This window comes from Lagenorhynchus albirostris, chromosome 10 (genome assembly GCF_949774975.1).
Source record: "Lagenorhynchus albirostris chromosome 10, mLagAlb1.1, whole genome shotgun sequence".
Taxonomy (NCBI): Eukaryota; Metazoa; Chordata; class Mammalia; order Artiodactyla; family Delphinidae; genus Lagenorhynchus; species Lagenorhynchus albirostris.
This window is the reverse complement of record NC_083104.1, coordinates 36,666,166-36,691,892: the sequence shown is the minus strand read 5'-3', so window position 1 is coordinate 36,691,892 and position 25,727 is coordinate 36,666,166. Positions and strand designations below refer to the sequence as shown.

The window sequence follows — 25,727 nt, the reverse complement described above, 5'->3', positions numbered from 1 at the left end:
TCTAAACCAGAAACAGGTGGGTACAAGCTGTTCATCCCTGGCAATGTTGGGGTGTTTCCTGAGAAAGCTGGGCATCAGACAAGGCTGTGAACCCTCCCCAACTGAACGTATCCAGCAGTGGTCTCAGTCAAAGCAGCTGGCAAAGGTGACCGGTGCAGGCTCTTTTCCAGCCCAATCACTGAGAGAGAAATCACCCCGGTGTCCCCAGTGGTGGAGGAAGGAGGACAGTGCACCATATCCAGGCTGGCAGTGCCTGCCTGCTCTGTCCACTCTCCACCCGGATGGGCAGATTTGTCTGGAAGCAGAGGGCTACCCAACCTCTCAGCCCCAACAGGCTCCTCAGCCTTTCCCACCCCCCTGCCCTGGCAAAGGTGCCAGTGTCTGCTCGGCTTGAGTTTGGAAACCTGCCGCCCCTGCACAGCAGGGGTAGCAGGGCGGTGAGGGGCCAGGGCCCGTGTGGGGTTGGAGCCAGCAAAGGGCCTGCTCAACTCTCTGGCCTGTTCCCCAAATCACCTGGAGACATCCACCCTGTGGAAGCCTCTGAAGAGCCACACGAGCCCCAGCTGCAGCCGAGGAGCTGTTTCTGGGGTACAGCACACGTGGCGTCAAGCCCCACGGGGCAGGAGCCTCACTCAGCCGCCAGCCACACCCCCTGAATGGCCCTTTGTGGCTCAGAGTCCCAAAGCCAGGACTGCAGGGGAGAAGCACCAGAATCCTTCAGGCTCACGATAAACTTGTAACTGCCGTCCAGCCCCAGCCCCACAGGTAAGCCGGCCTCACATGGGCCGATGGAAGTGTGACCAATCACATGCACGCCAGAGAACCACCAAACTGCCGGCATGGTCAGACTCCTGGGGGCACAAGCGGTCCTCAGTGCCAGCACGTGGGCCCAGCCCAGGAGACCCAGGCCACACTGGGTGATCCTGATCTCAGCTTTGCACTTGGCACGTGCCTGTCCTGGTGCCCCTACGCCTTTAGGAAACAATGAGAGACTTTTGGCCTCAACTCAGGCAAGAGAGCTTCTACCCAACAGCATGGCCTCCCCTGACCCTTCCTCACTTTTCCCCCAGTGGGGCTGGCTCAGGCCAGCCCTCTCACAGAACACGGAGACACTTCCCTGCCACACACAGAGCCCCCTCTCCTGCTCGAGGTCTGGCTCCCCGCAGCACCAGCTCCCTGTGGCAGGCTCCTCTCGGCTGGCCTCTGACCCCTGGCCTGCACTATCTCTTCTCATAAGCGTGGACCTGGAGGCCTGAAGGGGTGGCTGCTCCACGTGGCAGAACAACTCAATAGCCCTCCCTCTACGGCTCCCTCGGGGCTATGCCTGAGGGCGGTTACAAGGAGGTCCTCCAAGTCCAAACCAAAGCTTCCTGGGGATCCCTCTCCTGCTGGACCAGAACGCCATCACCTAGCAGCAAGGCTGGAACACAAGAAGCTATGAGGCCCGCTGGCCTCCTACACAGACCAGTGATCTGAAAACAAGAGTGAGATCACAACTTCTAAAAGCCATACATATGAGGTCAACGGGTGTGGTGGAAACTGCAGATGTGGGTACTCGTTCCAGGTCAACAACCCTAAGCTGCATGAGACCCCCTACAAGTCCAGATCATTCTCTGGACCTCAGTTCCCCCGCCAGGACTCAAAAGTGCTTTCAAATCTGTCTTCTCATCTGGGGGACAGAATCCCTGGGCATCTGGGACCACTTGGGAGCTGTGGGTGCCACAGGCTTCAGGAAGTGGCTGGTGACAGCTGTGTTTGGTGAGGCCCTCACTACCTCCTGGAACAGAATGTGGAAGCTCAAGTCACCAAGGAGTGCAGCTGTGCATCTTCCTGGAAGGACGGGACAGGGAGGGGACTTCACGAGCGGGGGAGCCTAAAAGGACCAGACACTGCACAGAGCATCTGGGCGGGGCTTCAGCCCACTCCTCAGCCCATGGTGCAGGCCCTCTCCCTGTGGCTTGGCAGGGGCAATACGTCCTCCAAAGGAGTCAATACATCCTCCAAAGGGGTGTCAAAGAACTTCTTCCTGGAGCTGAGCCACTCTGGCCCGACAGCATGTCACAAACCCTCGTAGGTCAGGGACATTTTCGGAGCACACTGGCTCCCAGTGACAACACAGGCCCAACTTCCACAGACTTGTCCCCTCGGGGAGAGCAAAGCCGCCCCCGCTCCCGGCCCAGATGTCCGCCCACACTAGGTATCTGGTCCAGCTGGCAGACTGATTTTAACAACTGCCCGAATCAAGGCTGCTCAACCGCACTCTCCTTCCTTAGGAAGCCACCCTTAGCTGACTTTGAATCGCCCCAAACCCAGGGGCAGAGTCAGACCCAACAAGGAGACACAGCAAACCCTGGCAGACTGGGGCACAGAGGGGGGGCTCGGTTTTGCAGCTCCCCTCACACACACACACCATGTACTTGCCCACCGACATAGCCCAGAGACCAGACTCTTCAAGACTCTGTGCCCAAAAGAAAGCGCCCTGGAGGCAGAGAGGGCAAAGGAAGTGGGCCAGGTCTGCCCACGTGGCCCGCTGGAGAACCCAGCACTGAGCTGCCACCGGTGAGTGCACGGTGGTCTCACTACAGGTCTTGAGAAAGAGGAGGAGGAGAAAGGGAGAGATCAGCTCTCCAGGAAGAGGAGAGGGGTTAAAGCTAGCATGGGGCTCTGGCCAGCTCCTTCCTCCCAGAATCGGTCTGCAGAACCCCGAGGAAGCCAGGCCCTGGGGCTCCCACACCCTGCACCCCACAGTGGGGCTGTGTTATGGGTACTCCAGGAAGAAGAGCCCCTAAGACCCATGGCACACCAATGCTAAGTTTCTGTATTTGATAGGGACTTTGGGGGGTCGGAACAGAAACAAATGTGAGCCTCACACTCCGACTCCCACTTTCATCTGAGCGGGGAGAAGCCTACCCTGCTTCACCCAACCCTCCAAGTACAACCCAAGACTCAACCTGCCTCTCCTGGTTTCCTAACACATCTCATGCCACCTCGGCTCTGCTGATGTCCCCAGAGAGTCCCCTGCTTCCCAGGCCATGAGCCCCAGGGGGTGGGACCACGACATCCATTTCATACCCCTGGTGCCCAGCCTGGTGAGCTGGAAAGCGGATGATGAATGGACAAATGGACGGCAAGATGAACGGAGGTGAGCTCGCTTCTCCTTCTTCCCCCTTCCTCTGGGCACTGCGAGTTTGGTGCCCTGAGGAAGAAGTGATTTCTGAAGCCATTTCCCGTTCTCCACACCCCCAAACCACCGCTGTCCCTCATCCTGTCTCCCACATTTCCAGGTTCAACAGCAGATAGGCAACTGCGCGGTTTCTCTTGGCCCCTGTCTCACTTCTCCGGGAGAACAATGTCCACAGGTTTCCCATATGTGCTGATGCTGGGCCCGAACACAGGAATGGCCTTTTAGATGCCGCATTCAAGGCTTCTCAGGCTGAGAAGTGAGTCAGCTGTCTAAAGAACGTCCACAAGAAAGGAGAAAGTGCTCGGTGATCACTTGGTATGCACCTGCCCGCACGGTGTTTCTGTGCATTGCTTTTCCTTCGTTTTCGTGGGAACAGGAGAGGTAGCAGCGTTCATGTGGTTTTCAAACGCCCTCTGGGTTATAAGATCCGAAACTGGTTACGTGTGAATCTAAGTAACTACTTGCCAAAGGGCTAACAAAGGTGGCGCCCCCACAGGCTGACAATAGGAGCAGCGATCACGCCAGTGCAATGGCCATACGTGACACCTAGATGTGTCGACACCAGGGGAACAGGCCTGCTGGTCCTGCACACCAGACATTTTTCTGACAGAGGACCAGGGGTCACCATGGGCTGAGGGCAAGCAGCCTCCAGGTCCCAAGGCAGCAGAAGAAAAGGCCCATGCCCCCACTCCAAGCCATGGCCAAGGGCCCTTGTGCTCTGACTCAGATGGCAGTGGGATCCAGAGAGCCCTGGGCTAGAAGCTTCACACCTAGCTGCTGGCCCAAGAGACATGAGCACCCCAGGGCCTCCCTCAGCCCTCAAGAGCCTGTCCCCACTCTCCATCCCATCTGCCCCTGGTCATGGGTGGAGAAGTGGACAAACTGAAATGCTCTGGTCTCTGCACCTGTGACCCACTTGGGTGTGGCGACCACGTCCCAGCAGGAGACAGCTCAGCCATACCCAGGCCGGCTGCAGGGGAGAACCGCAAGCAGTCCACCGCCCACCGGGCCCCGTGCCCAGCTACTGCCCACATAGGGGGCCAGGGCACCAGATGTGTTGGTGAAAGATGCTCAGAGAGAAGGTCTCTCTCCCTCGTTTCAATTCTAGGAATTCCCCCATGAATGTGCGGGGAGATTTCCCTCCTTCACACCCGCCTCTGCAAGACACCTGTTGTTTCTGCCTCCAAAGGGCCCCAGGAGGCCTGATGGCAATTCAGGGCACGAGTTCCAGGGCTCTACTCAACTGCTGGACCAAGTGATGCCTGAGGTCACTGGGGACAGATTCCATTCAGCCCCTGGGAAAAGTCTGTCAACCTTGTCCAGAGGCCTCCGTTCCGACCCCCTACCCAACTGAACCCCTGTACTCCCTTCTCAGCTGCAGCACCAGGCCCAGCACTTCTGCCAGAGGTCACAAGTCTTGTGGGTGGGAAACCTGCTTCTGCACCTCACCCCAATGTGCAGGCTGCGAGGGGACCACAGAACCCCTCCATCGGGCTCCAAGGGAAGGGCCACCTCAAGACAGCGCCTCCACCCCACTCCATGCTACTCAGCCCAGGCTGACGCCCTCACCTGATGCCCATGGAGCGTGTAGAGCAGCCGGCCCTCCATGAGGTCCAGGATCTTCAGGGTTGAGTCGCTGGAGGCCGTGACCAAGTAGTTTCCCGACGGGTGGAAGGACAGGGCGTTCACCGCCGCACTGTGCACTGGAGGAAAGACGTCACTCAGATGGGCTGGGAGGCCCACGAAGCCAGAAGACAGGCCAGAAGGCTCGGCACAGGTCTGGACCGGGGCGGCCATTGCCCAGAGCTGCTATGAAGAGCCCCACAAGGACCTCCCAGGAGAGCAGCACAAACAAAGGACAGGAGGAGACTCATCCAGAGATGAGGGCAGGCAGCGGGAGACGCAGGGCAGGCGGGAGCACGTGTGGCAAGGCCAGAGAGATCGAGCTATTCCTCCGCCTCTCCCTCCTCACCAAGCAGTCAAGCTAGAGCCAAACAGAGTGCTCAAACATAACGCTCAATCTGTCTCACATGCTGCTACGTCAGGGAAACCAAATGGAAAAGAAAACCCCTGGAAATGCCAATATGATGCCCCTGCCCTGGGGGAAAGGATGGGCATGGGAGCAGGCAAGAAAACAGCTTAAGACCCGCTCTCAGGAGCCAGTCAGGCCCGGGTTCCAATCCCAGCCTCCTGACTGACCCACCCTGGGACCCTGAGCAAGCATCTTCACACACTGAGCCCGTTTCTCCTTCTGTGGCACAGCACCCACAAGTTAGGGTGTTGTAGGCATGCTGCCAGGTGAAGCCTGAGGCCTCTGTGCAGAGTGAGCCCTGATGTCCCTTTCCGCTACCCCAGGCATCCCATGCTACTCCAGGTCCTGCCATTCAACCCACTCGACAGCTCAAGCCCATCCACGATTCTTCCCCACTGCTCCAGCCCAAGCCCCACCATCCATGCTGGTGTCCCTCGCTCTCCAAGATCTGGCCACACCAGCCCTGTCAGCTCCCTGGCTGTGGGACCTTCCCAGCCCTTGTTCTCCCTGGCCCGGGAAGACTCTTGCCCGCCTCTTCCCCAGACCCTGCAGCTCACTCACTGCTCAGTCACCTCCTCAGGGAAGTCTCCCCTGACCTCGTCATCAGGGTCACCCCCTTGTTTGGTCCCTCCTGAAGCACCGTGAGTCTCTTCACAGCAGGGTTTTTACATTTATGTGCAGCTATTTGGTTCCCGGCTGGGTCCCCCATGAGACCATGTGCTCCATCAGGCAGGGGGCTGTGTTGGGTCCTTGGCTCCTGGCTCAGTGCCTGACACTGAGCGGGACTCAAAAAGCAGTTGGTCAGTAGGTGAACTGGACCAGGCAGGCCACATGGGGACATCAACATAGAGTAGCTGCTGAGGAAGACCCAGGTGCCTTTGTACCCATTAACACAGGCCTCGTGAGCAAAACCACAGGGGCTAGGATAACCATGACCCCGCCAAGTCAGAACTGCCACAAACATAAATGCAAGTTCTAGAATCAACCCCTCATCCTGGCACCGTGAGACTGCAAGAACCACTGCTGGACCAATAAACACACCCACCATGAAACGGCCCTCAGTAGAGCTGAGAGAGGTACACGGAGCCCCTCAGACACCAGGTCAGCCGATGTGCAGACACGTCGGGGAGTGTGGATTCACGTTCCCAAGCATACTTAGGGGAGACACTAGGGCTTTACATAATATGATCTTTAGGTCTAAACACTCTCTCTCTCAGCACCAGGAACTCCAAGAGACGGCCTGGAGTGGGGCTGATGGGGTCTCCAGAGCCAGCTCCTGGAGGCGGAGTCCAGAGCCCCACGGCCAGACGCTCTCCCACACTCAGGGCCATGAGGCAGGGGGCGGCACCCTCAGTGTTTACCAGAAATGGGGGCATGGAGAGGAGAGAAAAAAAGCCAGAGCCGACCCCAGCAGAACTGAACAGGCACCGGCCACAAGCAGCAGCAGAAAGAACGTTAGTGGCGCACAGGGTGTGCCCGTGACTCCCCACGTGTGGGGGGCACACCCACGTGTGCAGACCCAGAGGAAGGTGTGGACAGAAGCTCCAGACACAGAGCAGGGGTGCCCTCTGGGGAGGACAGGAATAGGGGGACTTCTAATTATTACTCTACGTACTTCCAGAAAATATTTTTTCAGCATTAGAATATAGTCACTATCATTATACAACTGAGCAAATGATAAAAAGTGAATCCCTCCCTCCCCCCAAACGAGTGTGTCACGCCTGGGGAGGAGACCCAGGCTCTGCAGGCACTTCAGGCTGTGCTTCTATAGGCTGTGAGCTAGTGTGTGCTCCTGAGGGGCTGGCTGTGCTCGCCAGAACGCTGGTTCACACTCACGCTGGTGAGTGGGGGTGGGAGACGGGCACAAACACTGCGAGATCCCCCTGAGGAGTCCCGCCCACCCCCTCAGCCCACAGTAGGACAGCTTTGAGAGGCAGCTGCCCTCCATCTATTTCACCACGCCCCAATCTCCCCTTGGGCCTCCTTAGATGCTGCTCCTGGCGCATCTGCCTCACTGAGCCGGAGAAGGGCGCGCTATTCTTGCTTCTGCAGCTCCTGGCAGCCTGTGCTGGCATGAACGCCCCCCAGCCCCTCCCCGAGACAAAGCTGGCAGGGGACAGCCAGCAGCAGCGTGGATCGGGGGAGGCAAGCTCAGGAAACACAGGGCTTGCCCAGCACCAGCAGGGCGGCAGGGGCAGGGCGTGGTTACCAGCCAGGTTCTCCCACCTGGTCAAGCCCACCCAAGGGAGGGAACCGCCGCCCATCCCCCCAACCGGCCCAGGGAGGGGTGCCCGAGGCCCTGCTCCACTATTAATGGCAGAAATAGCTAAGGCCTCTTGGCTGGGGTAGAAATATCTGGAACCACTTACTCCAAAACAGGGCTCAGCCTGGCAAGCCAGGCTTTTGGGAATGTGCCAGCCCCACCTTTCCCCACTCGCTCTCCTGTCTCACCCACCGGCCCCACCAGCCTGGAGCAGCCTCTCTGGCTCTGCCGAGGGTGGGGCTGTACCAGGGAGGCCTCATAGAATCAGCGCTGCATGACAGTCTCCCACGGAGGCCCAGCTGCCCCACGAGGGGGTGAGCCTCCCGTCACGAAGCCCTGAGCAGTGACGGCACACAAACAATCCACTTTTCACCAAGCTCAAAGTTGCAGGCCCTCTGCCTATCTCCATGGCAGACATGGGTGACAGCTGATGGCAGGTTGCCCTTTGGGCACGATGTGGGCTACACCCTACCCCCACCGCGACCCCAAAGAAGGGACTCCAGCTCAGGGTCAGAGTACCAGCGTCAATGTTCTATAGGTCACCAGGATGCCAGGGAGGGTGGGACTGAGGCCACTGCAGACCCTGCCCCCAAGTACTGGGAACGGGCCACAGCCTGCGGGCAGCAGGTGGCCTAAGGAGAGACCTGGCTATCCACAAGCTGCCCGCACAGCTCTGCTTGTAGAACCCTCAGCAAATCTGGCCCACTGCCCAATGGGTTCCAAACTGGCCATGGGGCCCACAGAGACCCACAGGTGTCCAAGGTGCCCAAGCAGGAGGTCTCCTTCTGGGGCAGGCCATGCTAGCGCCGAGCCCCACCACATGCCCACCACAAGGCGCTCGGCTCGCTCTGCCATGGTGGCCTCTCACAACGCACAACTGGCATTACTAGTGACTCAGTGGCTGTGGGCTCACAAGAGGCTGTGGGTTCACACAGTGAAGGTGCCCTGACACCAGCAGCAAAGGACACTCCAAACAGTCATCTCACGAATGTCGTAGGAACACCCGCTCAGGGATGGTGGGCGAGAGCTGCTGAGTTGGCCAGAGCAGGTGGGACAGTGCACTGCCTCCTGATCAACCCTTTCGGTCTCCAAACGCCAAAAAGGGTGCAGGCCTGCCCTGCTGGTTGCACAGCGGCTTTAAAACCCTCCGTGACCATGTCTGGGGTAGAGAGGGGGTCCAGGGACGTGCTAAGGACCAGTGGACAGAGAAGCTGGGACTCTGAGCTCTAACTGGAGTTTCTGGAGAGAGCCAAGCCAAGCCCTCTTGGGGGCCACAGGCAAGTAAATGACTAGAATCAACACAGTGAGAGGAAGCCATAGCTTCCCAGCTGCTTGACCTGGGCAAGCCTCAAACACCCCATCTGTGAAATGGGGAGTAGCCCTGCCCTGCTGACCACTCAGGCCTGTCCCTGGATAATGAACCCGCACGTGCCTGGAAACTGCAAAGCACATTAAGGGATCCGGGACAGAGCTGCTGCTGCTCAGATGTCTGAACAGTCTTAATGTGGGCTCAGAGCATACGGAGCCTAACCCACCTCCGTGGGGACTGGCACTCCCGGGGCTCCAGTGCCCCACCAACTCCTTGCTGAATTGGGAAATCAGAACTGCTCCCTGCAGTGATAGGCCAGAGCAAGAAACTCCTCGCCTGAGACAAATGGTGCCAGCTGCCTGCTGTAGCCCAGAGTGATGCCAACAACCCAAAATGGGACCGGAAGTGCCCTCCACGGAGCAAGATCATGGCGGCTGGCCACAGGCTGGCAGCGCTTCCTGGCCACACGTTTGCAGTATCATGAACCAATTTCTCTCAGGAGAGCCCAACAGCCTTATGCGCCCAAAGCCCAATCAGGGAAGACACTGGATGTCACTGTCCTTAAACACTTCCCCCTGGGTGTCCTAGGGGTCAGGGACAGAAAACAGCTCAGGTGCCTGCTACTGGGGGGCTGGGAGCCCTACTTGGGCAATCAGCTTCCCAAGAGATCCCCTGGCACCTCTTCTGGGTGGGGGGACAGCTGCTACTCAGGGGCTAGGAGGGTCTCTCAGGTAGAAGGTTCTGCCACGGAGCTCTCTAGGGGAGCTGCTGAGCACACCTGACCAGGTCCCTCCCCAGCAAACAGGGTGAGGGCTGTCCCCCCCAACCAAGGAGCTCAGACCTGCCAGGCTCTCCTTGAGCCCCGGAGGCTGAGCCCAGAGGTGGTGGGATGAGTCTGCTGCCTTGTGAATACCCACCGTGTGCCATGCATTGGGCAGGGAGCTCAGAGGGAACCGGGTTATTTATGGGGTACTCCAGGCCCCCTGAAGCCTCTGGTCTCTATTAGGGGCGGCTTAGGAATAAGATGCTGCAGGCTCGCTGAGTGGCTCCACCACAAGAGGAAAGGACAGCAGCAAAAACAGACTGAAATCTCACCGTGGAGCCTGTCAGCCTCATGCACCTCAGGTCCCCTCAGGACTTGACCTCTGATGCTATCCGAGTCCACCCCCACCCCTGGGCCCTGCCAGTCACTGATCTCCCACCCCCACCCACTGCCAAGCCTGCTCCCCCAGGAATCTCTCCCCAGCACCCTCCACTCTCAACTGCTCTGCATCATGCCGCCCCCTGACCACCCTCTTTAGGAGACCCTGCTTTCCTTCAGTCCCCTGGCTCTGCTCTCCTCAGCCCTCCATCACGGTTTTCTAAGCGGGCTGCCCCTGCTCACTCTGGCTGCTTGTGGACCTTTTTCTTCCACAGCCCCTCAATCACAGGGATGCAGGGTGTGGCCTTCTCACACCCCAGATCCCTAGGCCCAGCTGGCCCCTTCACCCCATAGCATCAGCTTCTGCCTCTATTCAATCTCCAAAACCCACCCCCGGGCCTGACCTCTGCCCCACTCTGATGCCCAGCTTTCACCCGACATCGGGCATTGACAGCCCACCCACCAGTCACCTAGGCACGTGGCTTCCTACCCAAGCAGGCTCTCAGCACTGCTGTCCTCTCAGATGCCTCTCACCCTTTCACCTGTCCCAGCACTTCCAGCCAGGCTGCATCTTCGGGACCCTGGGCTAGAGCATGGCGTTCAAGGCCCTCCCCTGCAGGTACCTGTTGCTGCACCTCACCAACACCAGACCTAGGTTCCTGATCCATCACAGGTGGGCCTGGACTCTCCCAGGGTCACCTGGAGATTCTCTTCACCAGTATCAAGATTTATGTGGTACAAACCATGTACCCAGTAATGTATTGTAATCCTCATGTGGATTCTCCCATCAGATCCTCACAAACCCCATAAGGCAGGCTACCACCAGCCCTTCACAGACAGGAAACAGAGCCCATACTCCTAACTACTGCTCTGCCTCATCACCTCCCTTCCCGTCTCTCCCTGTCCAAGTCCTCCCTCCTGACCCCACACTCAGAGGTGGCCTTTCCGCCCAGCACTCCTCTGCACCTCCCACCTTCCGCCCAGTCAGCTATGCAGATGTACCCAGTCTCCAACTCAGGCCTGGCCCAGAGCAGGAGGAGAAAGGCCTCTGAGTGTGAAGGAGAGGAGGGAGAGGCGTGGTCTCCAAGTAGAGGGCAGACCCTGCTGGGGCTCTGTTCAGGAAGCCTCTGTCTGAAACAGCATCAGTGACAAACCCCAGGACTCCCTGTTGAGGAAAGAACCATTCTCATGGCTGGCCCCTGCCACCTAGTGGTGGTGTACAGTACTGCAAGCCTGGACCAACTGGGCCCACCTTGCTGGGAGACCAGACCTCCTGACTGAGACTCAGCATCACTGTCATTGTCACTAACACTGTGCCTGGTTCCTGTTTTGTGTGAGGCACTCTGTAAGTTCTTGTCATGGACCAACTCATCACCCTCCCAACATCACCTGAGAAACAGGCCTTATCATTGTGCCAGGGGCCCAGAGAAGTCAAGTAACCTGCTCAAAGTCACACTGCTAAAAATGCTGAAGCTGGGTGCAGAGCCACCCTCCACCATGTGCTTTTCAAGACCAGGATCCACTCCCCCTTCTTGGAAGATCTGTTCCTTCAGTTACCCCAAGAAAGTCCTGGCCTCAAACATCTGAGAATTGGAAGGGCTTGTGGGGGGTGTTAAGGGGAGAGCTCTGAACCCCACGCCCCACACTTTTCTCCAGATATGTCCTTCCCATTTTCAGGTGTGAATTTTGGAAGTGAGCCCATGGACTTGAAACTTAATCCCAAGTCAACAACCAGAGTTCTTTAAACAATGCCAGCTCTCACTCTCCCTGGTCTCAGCCCTGAGCCCCCAGGCCTGCCCACCCATTCTGCCCCCTGCACAACTCCCAGTTGATGGTGACCCCCTCATCAGCTCCCTTCCCTGGGCCCCATCCCCACAACTGGGGTGACTTAGGACTCTGCCCAGTCATACCTGCTCTGAGGCCAGTTCCATATCCCAGTACCTTCAGCTCTCTCATCGTAAGCTCACCCAAGTCTGCCCCCACTCCCACCTCCCTCCTGCAGCCCAATACCAGCCCACGTAGACAGCCCGCTGCCCTGCCTTCCAAGGGCTATAATTAAATATATATATAAATAAGGGGGCACAGCACCAGGGCTGGCTTCCAAGCCTGGCCCCCTACCAAGTCGACCCTCCATATGGCTCACGGCTCCACATCTGTGGAGGACACCGTGGAACCAGAGGTGGCCAAGGTCCCACCAACACTGACCTCTTTTGACAGACCTGTCTCCTTCACCACCTCCAGGGCTGTCACCTTGGCCCTGGAGGACAGAGCCTCCATTACAGGGGGAGGTGAGTGGCATGGGCAGCCCCTGAGAAGTGCCCCTCAAGAGGAGCCCTGGCCAGAGCCCCACTGAGAGCCCCCATCTGGACCGCAGTGTGCCTGAGGTTCTGCCACCTCGTAAGTGGGCACCAAAGGGCTGGTGGATGCCAGTTAGCACCACGCTCTATCTCCAGGCCAAGGTTCCAGGACAGCCACGCCATAGACTACCCACCCCTGAAGATCCCAACAGACCCAGGACTCCCCCCCTAACCCCAAGCCAGCCACAGCTGTCCTCAGGCCCATTTAAGCCCCACAGCCAAGAGCCGGGCACCCGGCGTGGCACAGTCCCACTGCAGCCGCTCGGAGACACTCACACTGATAGTGCTGCAAGAGCCGGTGAGTCCGCACGTCCCACACCTTCACCGTGTTGTCCATGCCGGCGGCGGCGATGCACGTGCCGCTGGGGTGGAAGTCCACGTAGGTGACAAAGCTGGAAAGGGGGCCACCGCATGCTGTAGGAGGTCTGCCCCGGCTCAGAACAGACCCCCAAACATCCAGCACATCCCCACCCCCACACACCTGCTCACACTCTTCCCTCAGCCCAGAATACCTCCCTATTGCCCTGTATCTTTACCAGGCGGCCAAGGGAGAACAAGAAGGAGAGGGTGAGAACAGAGGCTAGCAGTGACCTGAGGGGCACTTACCAGGGAGCAAGTCTCAGCACCAACTTCTAAATGCGAGCAGAGAAAGTGAACTTCAGACCAAAGGTCAGCCAGCTGCTCGGGTGCTTTCAGTTAGAGCTGATGCCCCTACCAGAGCAGGAGGCAGGGCAGGCCCTGCCACCTGAGGCCCAGACATCAAGGGCCAGCAGGGTCCCAGAACCACTGGCTCACCTATTTCTAGAAGACAAGCCAAGGGCCCTCGATATACTCATATGTGACACCCAAGCTGGTATCGTGGCCAGCCCTCAGGAGGGACCCTTACCTGGGGCTCCCAGCCTAACAAGGGGCAGACGCTGAGGTTCATCTAGGAACCCAGATTGGGTGGGTCCCTGCTCAAATGCAGGCTCATCCCTCTCAGTGATGCGGCATGATATGAACAGTCACCATCCACTACAAGAACCTGATTAGCCTTTCATTTATAAAGTCATCACCAAGGAGAACATCCTTTTGGGGGTCTGGGTTCAACTTCTTTAGACAGACGTGTCACAATTTTGAGAACTAGAAAGTGAAGGGAAAAGAGAGGCCTCGAGAGTTTCATGCCTTTATCTTTATCTTTATTCCTGTCCTGCCCTTAGGTTCTTCATAAACATTTTTTTTTTTTTTAGATTCCATATATATGTGTTAGCATACGGTATTTGTTTTTCTCTAAAACACAGACGTAGAGAATGGACTGGAGGACACGGGGAGGGGGAAGGGTAAGTTGGGACAAAGTGAGAGAGTGGCACGGACATATATACACTACCAAATGTAAAACAACTAGCTAGTGGGAAGCAGCTGCATAGCACAGGGAGATCAGCTCGGTGCTTTGTGACCACCTAGAGGGGTGGGATAGGGAGGGAGGGAGGGAGACGCAAGAAGGAGGAGATATGGGGATATATGTATAGCTGACTCACTTTGTTATAAAGCAGAAACTAAGACACCATTGTAAAGCAATTATACTCCAATAAAGATGTTCAAAAAGAGTTTCGTGCCTTGAGGTTAAGCACTCTTACTGTTTGTGGGGATGGGGATGAGGCAGAAACTTCCACCCACAAGCGAAAAGATACAGAGCCAGGGAGCAGCAGAGACATGGTGGTGGGCCCCAAGTGCCGCCACTGGAGGCCACTAGGGCCTCTTCGAGCCCAGGTCTATGCTTTTCTCGAGCGCCAACAGGTGGAGGACAGGGTCTGGGGACTCACCTGCCGTGCTCACAGTATGAGTGGACACACTCCCGGCTAGTCTTGTCCCACACCTTGACAGTCTTGTCATCACTGGCAGACACGATGAGCCGCCCATCCGGGGAGAACCTGAACCAGGCGGGGCACAAGTCACATCACCAGTCAACAGACATCACGGGCACCACACACCATCTTCCACAGTCACCCTTCCTGAGCTGCCCACCACCTGACCTCAGGAACCCACCTGGGCCACATGCCCTGCTCTGACCCTGAGTGATCCTGGGCAAATGCCTTTCTCTCTGCAAGATGGGTCAGAAGGGTGCCTACCTCCTGGTAAGCAGGTAGGCAGTAGCGTCGCACACGAGGCCCCCAGCACTGCACATGGCAACATGCGTGCTGACTGCTGGTACTTGGCATCATTATCCTGTTCCCAAGTGCCCTGAATCCACACCTAACTCTGAGAATGGGTCAGCAAAACCAACCTGCTAACAAAAAAGGAGTGGAGGTTCTGGGGACCCACCACCAAAGGCCTGGTGTGAGTTTAACACTTGTTTGCTGGCGGGGCCCCTCCTATTCTCAGGAGCCCAATGGTGAGGGCCTCTCAGAGTAATCAGGGAGCTCCCAGGACAGAGGAACGAGGGCCCTGGAGAACAAGTAACTTCATGGGGTCCCCAGAAGAACACAGCTCAACAGTCCCCAACCTCTGACTCCCATGGTTTCCCAGTGTCCCCAGACACCCCATCCTCTTCCTCCAGGGCACAGAGATTCGACACGTGAGATCTCTGTTGAAAGGAACAGAATAAGCTAGAAGCAGGCACAGCTGTGTCCGCAATTCTTAGACCTTGAAAGGTGCTTTGAATCAGCTGGCCCCCATCCCCACGGCACTGGCCCCCACACCAAAGGGAGAACCGGCTTCCAGACCAACCCCTCTCAGAAGCCTGGGCCCCCATCTGGCAGCTCTGAAGCAAAATCAACCTCTGAGGAGCAGAACGTCCTCAGAGGAAAGTAGGCAAGGCTTAGTGCCAGACACTCGGCTTCCAACCCCAGCTCTGCCACTTACTCCCAATGTGCCCCACGGCAAGATACTACACTATTCTGAGCCTCAGTTTCTTCATCTGCAAAATGGCAACAATGCCACCTACTTGCGGGACTGCCATGAGGAGTTAGAAGAAAACGTCTAGTGGTGGTACTGACGTTACCTTGTTGTTGTTGCTATTGCTAATAAGTGGCCCCTGATGACTCACCTTGGGCTGCATCAGCACAGACGTCGGGGTCAGTCATGGCTGACAACGGACTAACTTACTTGTCGTGCATTAGCTCAGTGAAGCTTGGACAACTTACAATGTGAGAACTATTACTGTTCTTTTTCACACATACGGAAGTTGAGGTTCAGGAAGATAAAGAGTGGCTAATAACTTGTCCAAGGTCATGGTGCTAGCACCTGCCAACTCCTCTGTGCCCTCCAACCCCCGGGGTCCCTCCAGCGGTCTCCAGGTAGGACACTACTCACTTGGCACAGCGGACCCAGTTGATGTGCTGGCTCAGGGAGAACAGGAATTTCTGGCGATGAGTTGACCACACCTTGACTGTCTTGTCGTCGGAGGCTGTCACGAAGGACTGGCCATCGCTGCAGAAATGGATGCTCCTCACTGTGGCCGTGTGTGCACGAAACATGGTTGACTCGCCTTTGCTGCAGGGATGGGTATCCAGAGTCAGGAAACCCATAAACCCATAAGAGCAACAGAAGGGCACATCGAAGCCCTCCCCACCCCTCAGAACCCTCCCAAAGTAAATCCAGGCTTGAGTGCCTCAGTCCCCAAAAAGGGAAGCCAGAGCCTCACCCACGTGCAGGCAGCGTCAGGTGGGATCCCTTCCTGGATGGCTGAGGTCAGCCCAGGATCTCCCTATTGGCCCTGAGGGGAGGGCCCCGACTGAAGCCCCAGCTTCTGATGTTACCTCCTCGGAAGTGGGGCAGATGTCCCACTGTGACCAGTCCAGCACTAGGGCCTAGACTCAGACAAGCCCCTCCAAGTCTTTAACTCACACGTTGGGTACCCAGATGCGGACAGTCTTGTCACGGGAGCCTGAGGCAAGCAGGTGTCCCGAAGGGGAGAAGTTCACACAGGTGACGGTGTCCTTGTGGCCGGCGAAGCGGTAGGCACGTGACTGGGGCTTCATGTGCCACACCATGAGGCATGAGTCCATGGAGCCACTGGCTGAGGAGAGAGCAGATGCCATGACGCTCGGCTCAAGCAGGCCTGGAGCCTCCACCAGGATGCTGGAGACGGGCGGGGGTGGGGTGCGGGCAGCAGGGACAGCCCAGCTCTGCCTTCTCCATGGGTACAGGCCACACCTCCAGTGACTGCTGAGCAGGAGTTCGGAGAGCCTAGGGCCTGTCACCACTCCAGGCAGCGGACCCACACAGCAACCAGACCTGGGCTGTAACCAAGGGTCCCGGGTCTCCCCACAGACACACTCTGCGGCTCGAGAGAGCAAGTCCTCGCAAAACTGGGGAGCCAGCTCAATCCAGTGGCCATTTTACCATTAAGAGGACCCATCAGAAGCCTAGCGGAGGTCCCCAGAACAGACCAAAAATGACTTGTTTCCTCTTAATCTCCAGCGTATATCACGAGACCAGCAGCTTCTGGCAGGGGACCTTGACCATTGGATGAAGGGGGAGCCTCGTCCATAGAAACAAGAAAGCTGCAGCCGTGACAGCTGTGTATGAACCCCCAGGTGGCCAAGGAGGGAGCACTCGGCTGCAGCATAAGGGCAGTGGGGGGAGGGGAGCACCCGGCTCTGCCCCCCCATCCTTCTCAGTGGTGGGCGTCTTCAACAAGGAGGTGTGCCCACGGTACTGTGGACAACAGAATCAATAAAGACCCAAGGAAAAAGCCACTGTTTAGGGTTCATTCTGCAGGCCAGGCCTGAGAGGTGGATGGGGTGTGCACGGAAAAGCCCAGAACCGGGTCCTAACCTCAAAGGCTGTGTGATCTTAGCAAGGCCCCCAACCTTTCCGAGCCTCACACTCCACATGCAGAATGGAGCTCATAAAGCCTAGCGCCCAGAGAGCAGGCCGGCTGAAGCAGGAGGTAGGTCTAGACAAAGCACCTGGGTCCTCACTGTGCCCTGCTCCCCCACGCCACACCTCCCAGGTAGAAACGTGACCTTCTCAGCTCATAACCTAGTGCCTAGAATAAGATGCCTCTTCTTACCCAGCTGCTTTGTGTTGAGACTGAAGTCCACACAGGTAACTGCATCCCGGTGGCCCTTAAAATGCCTCTCCAGCGAGGGGTCCTCCTGAGGGAGAGGCAGGGTCAAATATGTGAAGCCAAGATGAGGAAGGGGCTTCCCCAGGGCCAAGACTCTTCCTATAACAGCCAGCAGCATTTAAAAATGCTCAAGGCATGGGCTTCCCTGGTGGCGCAGTGGTTGAGAGTCCGCCTGCTGATGCAGGGGACACGGGTTTGTGCCCCGGTCCGGGAAGATCCCACATGCTGCGGAGCGGCTGGGCCCATGAGCCATGGCTGATGAGCCTGCGCGTCCGGAGCCTGTGCTCTGCAACAGGAGAGGCCACAACAGTGAGAGGCCCGCGTACAGCAAAAAAAAAAAAAAAAAAAAAAAAAAAAAAAAATGCTCAAGGCATGATCTTGTCTATAGAAAATCCTAAGGAATCACTAAAAAATCTATTAGAACTAATAAACAAGTTCAGCAAGCTTACAGGATACAAAATCAATATACAAAAATCAAGTATGCCAACAATGAACAATGTGAAAAATAAAAGTATGATAACAATTCCATTTATGATACATAAAAAAGAACAAAATACTTAGGAATAGCTTAACAAAAGAAGTGCAAGACATATGAGAACTAAAAAACATCATTGAAAGAAGTATAGAAAGACCTAGATAAATGGAAAGACATCCCATGTTCATAGTTTGGAAAACTTAATATTGTTAAGATGAAATACTCCTCAAATTGATCTATAGAGTGAACAGAATCCCTTTCAAAATCTCAGATGCCTTTTTTTTGCAGAAATTGACAAGCTCATCCTAAAATTCACATAAAATGTAAAACAGCCAGAATAGAAAACAATGTTTAAAAATAAAAACAAAAACCAGTCACTGTAGAAAGCAATTTGGTAGTTCTGCAAAAAGTTAAGCACAGAGTTATCAAATGATCCAGCAATTGTAGGTAAATACCCATAAGAGTTGAAAGCATTTTCACACAAAAACTTGTACACAAATGTTCATAGCAGGATTATTCATAATGGCCCAAAAGTGGACAGACCTTAATGTTCATCAACAGACAAATGGATAAACAAAATGTGGTATATCCATACAACAGAATATTATTCAGTCATAAAAAGGAATGAACTACTGACACATGCTACAACACAGATAAACCTTGAAAACATTATGCTAAGTGAAAAAAGCCAGACACCAAAGGCCACATTTTGTCTGATTCCATTTATATGAAATGTCCAGAATAGGCAAATCTATAAAGATAGAAAATAGATTAGTGGTTGACAGGGACTGGGTGGGGGTGGCGGAGGGGGGGCAGTCGCGAAGAAGGGGAGCAACTGCTTAATGGGTATGGGTTTCTCTTTGGGGTGACAAAAATGTTCTGGAAATAGACAGTGATGGTTACACAATATTGTGAGTGTACTAAAAACCACTGAATTTTACACTTCAAAAGGGTGAATTTTATGGTATGTGAATAATATCTCAATAAAGTTATTTTTCAAAAGACCCAAGAGAAAATGGGGACTTTCAGCACCCCCATCTCAGGAATCAGATCCTATACCTTCAGTCCCACTGCGGACCGGCCAGTGAACCCAAAGGTCAGCCCTGAATAAGCCCCCAGTGGCTTTACGACCATCTCCACTCCACCCAACATCAGAGAAGCAGTAGCTTAGGAAGACATGGAGATAATATTCCAGAGATTCTCTCCATCCAACAGCAATTCATGTTGAAGAGTTATAGTCCAGCCATGCAGACATCTCCCCCTACCCCAAATATCTTAAACCTCAAAGAAGCATTTTGGGGGCACCAGGGAGCCCAGCAAAGCCTCCTCTTGAGGAAAAAACAGCCTTGGGGCAGAACAAGGACTGCAGGGAGCTGTAACCAGAACAAAGGCTCCCGTGGCCCCTTGCCCAGCTCCACCCCCCAACACACCAGCCTGAGTCCTCCTTTCAACAAGAGAAGGAATGGCAGCTGGAGGAGGGCAGAGAACTGAGCAGAAACTGCTCCACCTGAACTTGCTGGAAGAATAAGGGTAAAATAGTGCACCCTCTAGAGGCAAGTTCAGATCCGCCCCTAACCAGGGGACGCCTGAAATCTCCCAACACCCTCTCTTCCAATCCCACAGGCTTGTTGGTTCCTCATCTCCCCCAAAGGTGGTTTATATATTGGGGTCGGGGGGTCAAACACCACTAGAGATCAAAAGGCCTAGTTCCTAGTCTGAGCCCTCTGCTCACATGCCCAGACACCCAAGGAAGCCAACAGGCCACCACCCAGCGTCCTTGATTTTCAACCCAGCCAGAGGACCAGGCAGGTTCAGGTTTAAAACAACCTCTCAAAAAGAGAGGCTTTGGAGTGCTCCCCTCTGGCCTCACGAAGAACCTGGGACTCAGAGAGGGCAGTCTGGCCCAGGTCACACTGCAGGCCTGGGCCGTCCCGGGCATCCTGGAGGCCTGCTGTTCCCACACGTTGGAACAGGGTGCACCCTCAAACAAACCCCCATTCAGCCATCCACTGCTCAGGATAAGGAGACAGAAGCCAGAGAGGCCCGGCGCTGGCCCCAGGTCACACCTCCAGTCGGGCCATACAAGTGTCTCCCCCGCTAGGGGCAGATGCAAATCCTGGGGGCAGAGGCTGGTTTCTTAGCCCCGTTAGCCCGAACAGAGCCTGGCTCGCAGGAGGCGTTCACCAGGTGCCCGTACTCAAGTGCCCCCTGCACAGACGGTAAACTGGGGCCAGAGAAGACCGGCTTGGAACCCTCCGTCCGGCTAGGCGGGGAGACTAAAGCCCGGGTGGCCGCAGCTGGCAGGAACTTACCAGGCAGGGTGCGGCCATGGCGGGGCCAGGAGCGCCCAAGACGCCAGAGGAGCCCGAAGAAGCAGCGGCTGCAGTTTCGTCCCGTTCAGTTTCCGCGCCCCCAACCGCCGCCAATAGCAACGCGGGTCGCTTCGCCTCGCCCCGCCCACCGCGGTTAAAGGAGACGCGGCGCCTCGGCTTTTTGCCCCCCGACTGGAAGGAGAGCTGTATGGCCGGCTCCATGGTCTCTGCGTCCAGCGCCCCCAGGCCAGGCAGCCTACAGACGGCGCCGCCAAAGGCCTCTGTCCACCGTCACTCATTCCCCCTGAGAAATTAAAAAGTCCAGGATGAGAGGTTCGCCCCACCGACCCGTAGCCGGGCTAACGAGACGGCGAGCACAGCCTTCTGGGAAATGCAGTTCCAAGACGCCCTCATCCTTGTGTCTGGAGGAAAGTGGGACTACATTTCCCAGAATGCCATGAGGGCGGGGCCGTGAATCACCCGAAGTGAACGCTTTAAGGATCCCGGAAGTGGAGATGCTTAAACCGTTCTGTTTGGGTTAATTGTGGCTCGTTGTGATTGAGTCCTCTTCAAGCGCCCACGAGGCCGGCTTTTCTCTCAGTACCCCATTAAGAGCCAATTATTCACCCTTCGGGAATTCTTTAAGTAGTTCGCTCTTCCGAACGCGCTTAAAACAGGTGTCGATTTAAAAGAACACTAGTCACTCGGAATCACACCCTTGGAGTGGAGAGGCCTGGGTTCTATTCTCAGTTCTTGCCCTGATTCGCTGCGTGACCTCGGGAAAAATAACCCTGCTCTGTGGACCTCAGTTTCCCCATTTGTGACATGAGAGGGTGTGACGCAGCCTGGCCCTCTCAGGACCCTCAGCCCTGAGCAGCCGTTATAAATTACAAGTTTAAAAGAGGAGACAATCCAAGGGCCTGGCCGCCAGAGGTCGTCCTTGCTCACTTTCTTGGGTCTCTAGACCTTCCTGCTCGACCGCCCACACACACACACACACACACACACGCGCGCGCACACGCGCACACACGCACACACACGCGCGCGCACACACACACACACACCCCTACTCTGGACTGGACATTTGTCAAGATTTGGGAACCTTGTGTCACCTCTCTGGTTAAGTGTGGATTGGCCATACTTCAACACTGATTAAGGTTTCGCCAGGCCCTGAGGTTTCTCAGGACATCCTGAGACCTAAGATGGTGTGTCCTTAGACCTGCAAACCAGAGCCCAATTCAGTGAACTCAGAGACTGGCAGTGGGGGGGAGCTGGCATGTGGAGGAGTGAGTCTCTTCTTTGGACCTGGAAGGTTTGGGGCCAGACCCAAGAAATAGACACATTTAATCCCATCTTCGCTGTGGTTTGGCTTAAAACTGGTTCCTGTATGTTAGAAATTGTCAGGCTCACATAACTTATACAATATGAAATTCCACTTAAAACATGTATAGTATCGCTTACACACACCCGAAATTGTTCAGCACTGTTCAAATGACAATTTTCAAGCCTTCCCACCAATGTTTGCATCTTATTCAGCTATTCTCTTGCCTACTGGACAAACATTTAAAGTGAAAACATTAAGGAAGAAAAAAATTTAAATACAGAAAAATATATCTATTACACATAAGGGTTCAATCATTCTTGTTGTTGGGTGGTGTTTTTGGTTTTGTTTTGTTTTGTTGTCAACTTTAGCTATAGAACACCCATGGTTTACAGGAGTTCATAATCTACATAACTAAATTTATGAAACCCTTCTGTAAAATGATTTTCAAATGTCAGGTCTGCTCAAAGCGAGAGGCACTGGAAGATTTTACTCATCCTTGCTGGTCTTTCCAGATCCCACTGTCTGCTATCCTTACCCCTCAGGGAGGAGCAGCTGGGGATGCCCCACTCCCTCTTGCTCATTTACTCGCCATAAGAACGCAGAGTTCAGCTCTGCCAAAACCACATAGACAACCTAGGATACAACACTGGCACAGCCTGCATAAACCAAGATTGGTGCCTCCATGTTCTGATGGAGCAGTCCCCACCCCATGCCACCTCGACCAGATTGAACTCCATTTCTGACTGGGGCCTCCATGGAGGGGGGAACACTCAGTGCTGGAAGAGCTTTAATACTGGGGGGCTCCATGTTGAGGCGGCTCAAAGAGAGCTTCTTTTCCAAGCCCCCCTATGGCAGAGATGTCTCTATCCTGGTACAAAGCCCACACTCAGGGCCCCCTGTGAGGGCCTCTCACCCTGTCATCACTCCCAGACTCCCTGCCCAAGGGCCACATGTCCCCTCCTAGGGCTGAGGTGAGCCAAAAGAGACTGCTCATAGATGGAGCTCTGGTACCAGGTCTCCCTGTTGTGGGAGTGACCCCTGCAGGGTGACCCTCCCCAGGAAGACCCATTGTAATTCTGGGCCTCAGGAGAACCCGCTGTGAAATTAGCGTGCCCCTGCAGGTCAGCCTTCTATATGGTAGGCCCACCCCAAAGTGGGGAGAGGTCCCGTGGAGCCCCAAGCCTTCAACCTCGCCTAGTCCTGCTCCTCCATCCCATAGCAGTGGCCAGTCTGAGTAAGCATCCAGCTTGGGCCTGTCCTTGCATGTTGCAAACAGTGGGTAGCATGACTAAAGTTGCCATAGCAATTCCTGGGACAGTGATATCAAGGGTCCCAGGAGTCCCTGGGACCAGTTTCCAGAAAGACACAGAGCTGGCCAGTAGCCACATTCCACACCATCCACTGAAGTCAGATAGGGACGCCTCTGGGTACTTCAACCCACCTCCCATAAGCATGACAGGCAAGATGCATGGCCTCTCTCCCACAGCCTCAAGCAAGCCCGTGAGAGATGCTGGGCCTCCTTTTCACACTGTCCAGAGAGACGGGAAGGGGCCAGGGCAGCCCAACTGTGGTAAGAGAGGGAATTCCACAAAACTGAGCCCCACCCCCCAACCTTGGCTCTGCACACATGGGCTGGAAGCGGGATGCAGACACTCACAAAAAGTCTGAATTCAATTTGAACCGTTTAGAGAAACCTTTCCAGTAGACAATGCAAACAGGGCTTCGGAGCAGTTCTCAGCCCTGGCTGCCATTCAGAACCTCTGCAGGTGGGGCCAGGCACCAACGTTTCTTAAAAGCTCTCCAGGTGAGTCTAGTGCACAGCCAAGGCTGAGAACAGCCCCTCTAGATCAGTGTGACCGAGAGAACTTTCTGTGACGATGGAAATGTTCTGTAATCACACTGACCAACTGGTCACATGTGACTATCCAGCACTTGAAATGTGGCTACCGTGCCTAAGGAACAGAATTTTAAATTTTATCCAATTTTAATTAATTGAAATGTAAACAGCCATATGTGGCTAGTGGCTACCGTATTGGACTGCACAGCCCTAGGCTATGGACTGGCTCTGTGGCCCTGGGCAAGTCACGGAGCCTCTAGGACTTCAGTCTCCTGGTGAGGCCGGTAAGGAACTCAGTGTCCTGTCCACAGTAGCCAGAGCAAATCTTGGTCCCCATGTCCCACTGCCCACCTGAGGGGTGTTTGGTGACACCAGCCCAAACCCAGGGAAATTGGTCAAGCTAGAAGAATGCAGGCCACAGCTCCTCAGGCCCCCTAGCAGATTTTGCTGGCTGCCCCCAGAGCATTTGGGGTGGGAAGATAGGGCCAGGTACCCATGAAACCAGAGGATAAGATTTCCCTCCTCCAGGGAGCCCTGAATTGTGGTGTGGTGAACCAGCCTGGAATAGTGCCAGCTATAAAATAACTGATGATTTTCATTTACCAAAGGTCACTGTACACCAAAAACCATGTGAAGGTTTAGCTACAACCCCAGGAGTGGTACAATATTATGCCCATTTTACTGATGGGGAAACTGATGCACAGAGTTACTAAATGGGGAGCCAGGATTCGAACCCAAGTCTGTCTGTCTGCAGAGTCTGAACCGTTAATCCTAACAAATACAGGAAGAAGAACTAAGAATCCTTAAATAGTTCAGGGCCCGGTAAAACTTAAGAGGGCCTCAAGACTTTACCCCCAATAGTAGGGATGGAGGCCGAAACAGTCCCAAGGCAGTGAACCCCACATTAGAAAGTCCTTTGTTGTCTCATATTTTATCTTAAACTGTCAGGAAGTTTAGCATCTACTCTTCTTTTCAATATCTTTTTAATATCAAATTAATGTTTTAATGATGGACCAGTTAATGCCAAGTCACACTGATATTCAGGAAGATGCCCCAGTTTATCCTGTGGTTTTATGACCTGCCCCCATCCTCAGTTTGAGAAGCAGGGCCATAGAAGGGTCATTCAGCTGTTTATCAAAGGGAGTGGGACTGCCAAGACCAGGACCACAGGGGTCCTAGGGCACAGGGTTTCCAGAGTCTAGGCGCAGCTGGTTTAAATACCAATTCCCAGACCAGCCATAGAGTCTGACTCCATGGATCTGGGTGGGGCTGGGAGCCCACATTTATAACAAGCCCCTGGGATTGTGACATGGTGGTCCCAGGACCTGATAAAGAAACCCTGGGCACCATAGTGCCTGGACAGCTCCATCCTACCCTCGAGGAGCCAGGGGACTGTCACTCAGCTACGACGCCTTGGCCAGGGACCCGGACTCGACAAGTCCTAGCTCTGACCCCAACCTGCTCTGTGATCCCATCTCAGGTCTCAGGTTCCCCATGGGTACAACAAGGACATCCATAGGTGACCTCTAGGGCACTTCTGGCCTCAATGGGTGGATGTGGTCAGCTGGAAGAGGAAGGGCTGGAGGCAATCGTAGGCAAGGCCCCTTGGTCTCCCTTCCTCATCATGCCACATTGGCCTCCCTCATGCTCAGACCCTCCTGAGGGCCTTTGCGCTGGCTGTTCCCTCTGTCTGGCTGCTCTTCCCCCAGCTGATCGCTTTGCTCACTCACGGTCTTTCGGGCCTGGGCCTGGACATCACCCCTTCAGAGACACCTCTGCTGGCCCCACCCCAGACACTCTTCATGCCTCCATCCCCTTCACTGCTTATATGCTGGAGCTTTCTCATCTATCTCCCCTGGGCTATGAGCTCTGTGCAAGCAGGGACCACACCCTGCTGATCACAGGGGGGTCCTGGGCACTCAGCCCTGGCTTGGCACTGGAAAAACTCACCAAACTTGTGTGACAGTTCAATCCCTGGAACCACCACTGGGCCTGAGGAACACCAGGAAATCCTTCCCAAGGTCCCCAGTGATGCTGGGACTCAGGGAGGGGCTTGCTATGGGGTCAGGAGCAGACAATTCTATTCCACAAGCATCTGTGGAATGCCAGCTGCGTGCCCCACCCTGTTCTGGGGTCCCCAGGCATTATGGAGGGTCATGGGGGAGGCAGGTGATGAACCAGAGCCTCTGCTCCAGGAAAACCAGAGAGGGAAAGGGCCACCAAGCAGGCTGAGCCCTCTGTGTGTCCTTCCAGGTGTTCTGGCTCAGCACTGACGGTGTCCCTCTGTTGGCAGGATTGGGGGGCTTCCAGGAGAAGGTGCATGTGGGATTTGAAGTAGAAGCAGGATGGGGTTTTCTTGTGAGGATCCAAGTGCTTTCAGAGGGAGGGTCCTGTCAGTTCATTCGGGTCCCCTCTCAAGAGCATATGGAATGGATGAAGG

At 55.3% G+C, this 25,727-nt stretch overlaps 1 protein-coding gene across 2 annotated transcripts in view; it reads right to left on the bottom strand.

The window, feature by feature from the left end:
• Positions 1-25,727, bottom strand: part of POC1A (POC1 centriolar protein A) — a 114,250-nt gene that overhangs the window by 56,102 nt on the left and 32,421 nt on the right. Inside the window, exons 2-8 of one of the 2 annotated variants that reach the window (XM_060164020.1) lie at positions 20,127-20,430; positions 17,283-17,367; positions 16,112-16,283; positions 15,578-15,757; positions 14,089-14,196; positions 12,563-12,678; positions 4,754-4,887 (exon numbers count right to left, since the gene is read on the bottom strand). In XM_060164020.1, coding sequence (XP_060020003.1) covers positions 4,754-4,887; positions 12,563-12,678; positions 14,089-14,196; positions 15,578-15,757; positions 16,112-16,283; positions 17,283-17,367; positions 20,127-20,348 — 1,017 coding nt within the window. In that variant the 5' untranslated portion in view covers positions 20,349-20,430. The remainder of the gene's footprint in view (positions 1-4,753; positions 4,888-12,562; positions 12,679-14,088; positions 14,197-15,577; positions 15,758-16,111; positions 16,284-17,282; positions 17,368-20,126; positions 20,431-25,727) is intronic. The other variant, XM_060164021.1, reaches the window with a different exon arrangement.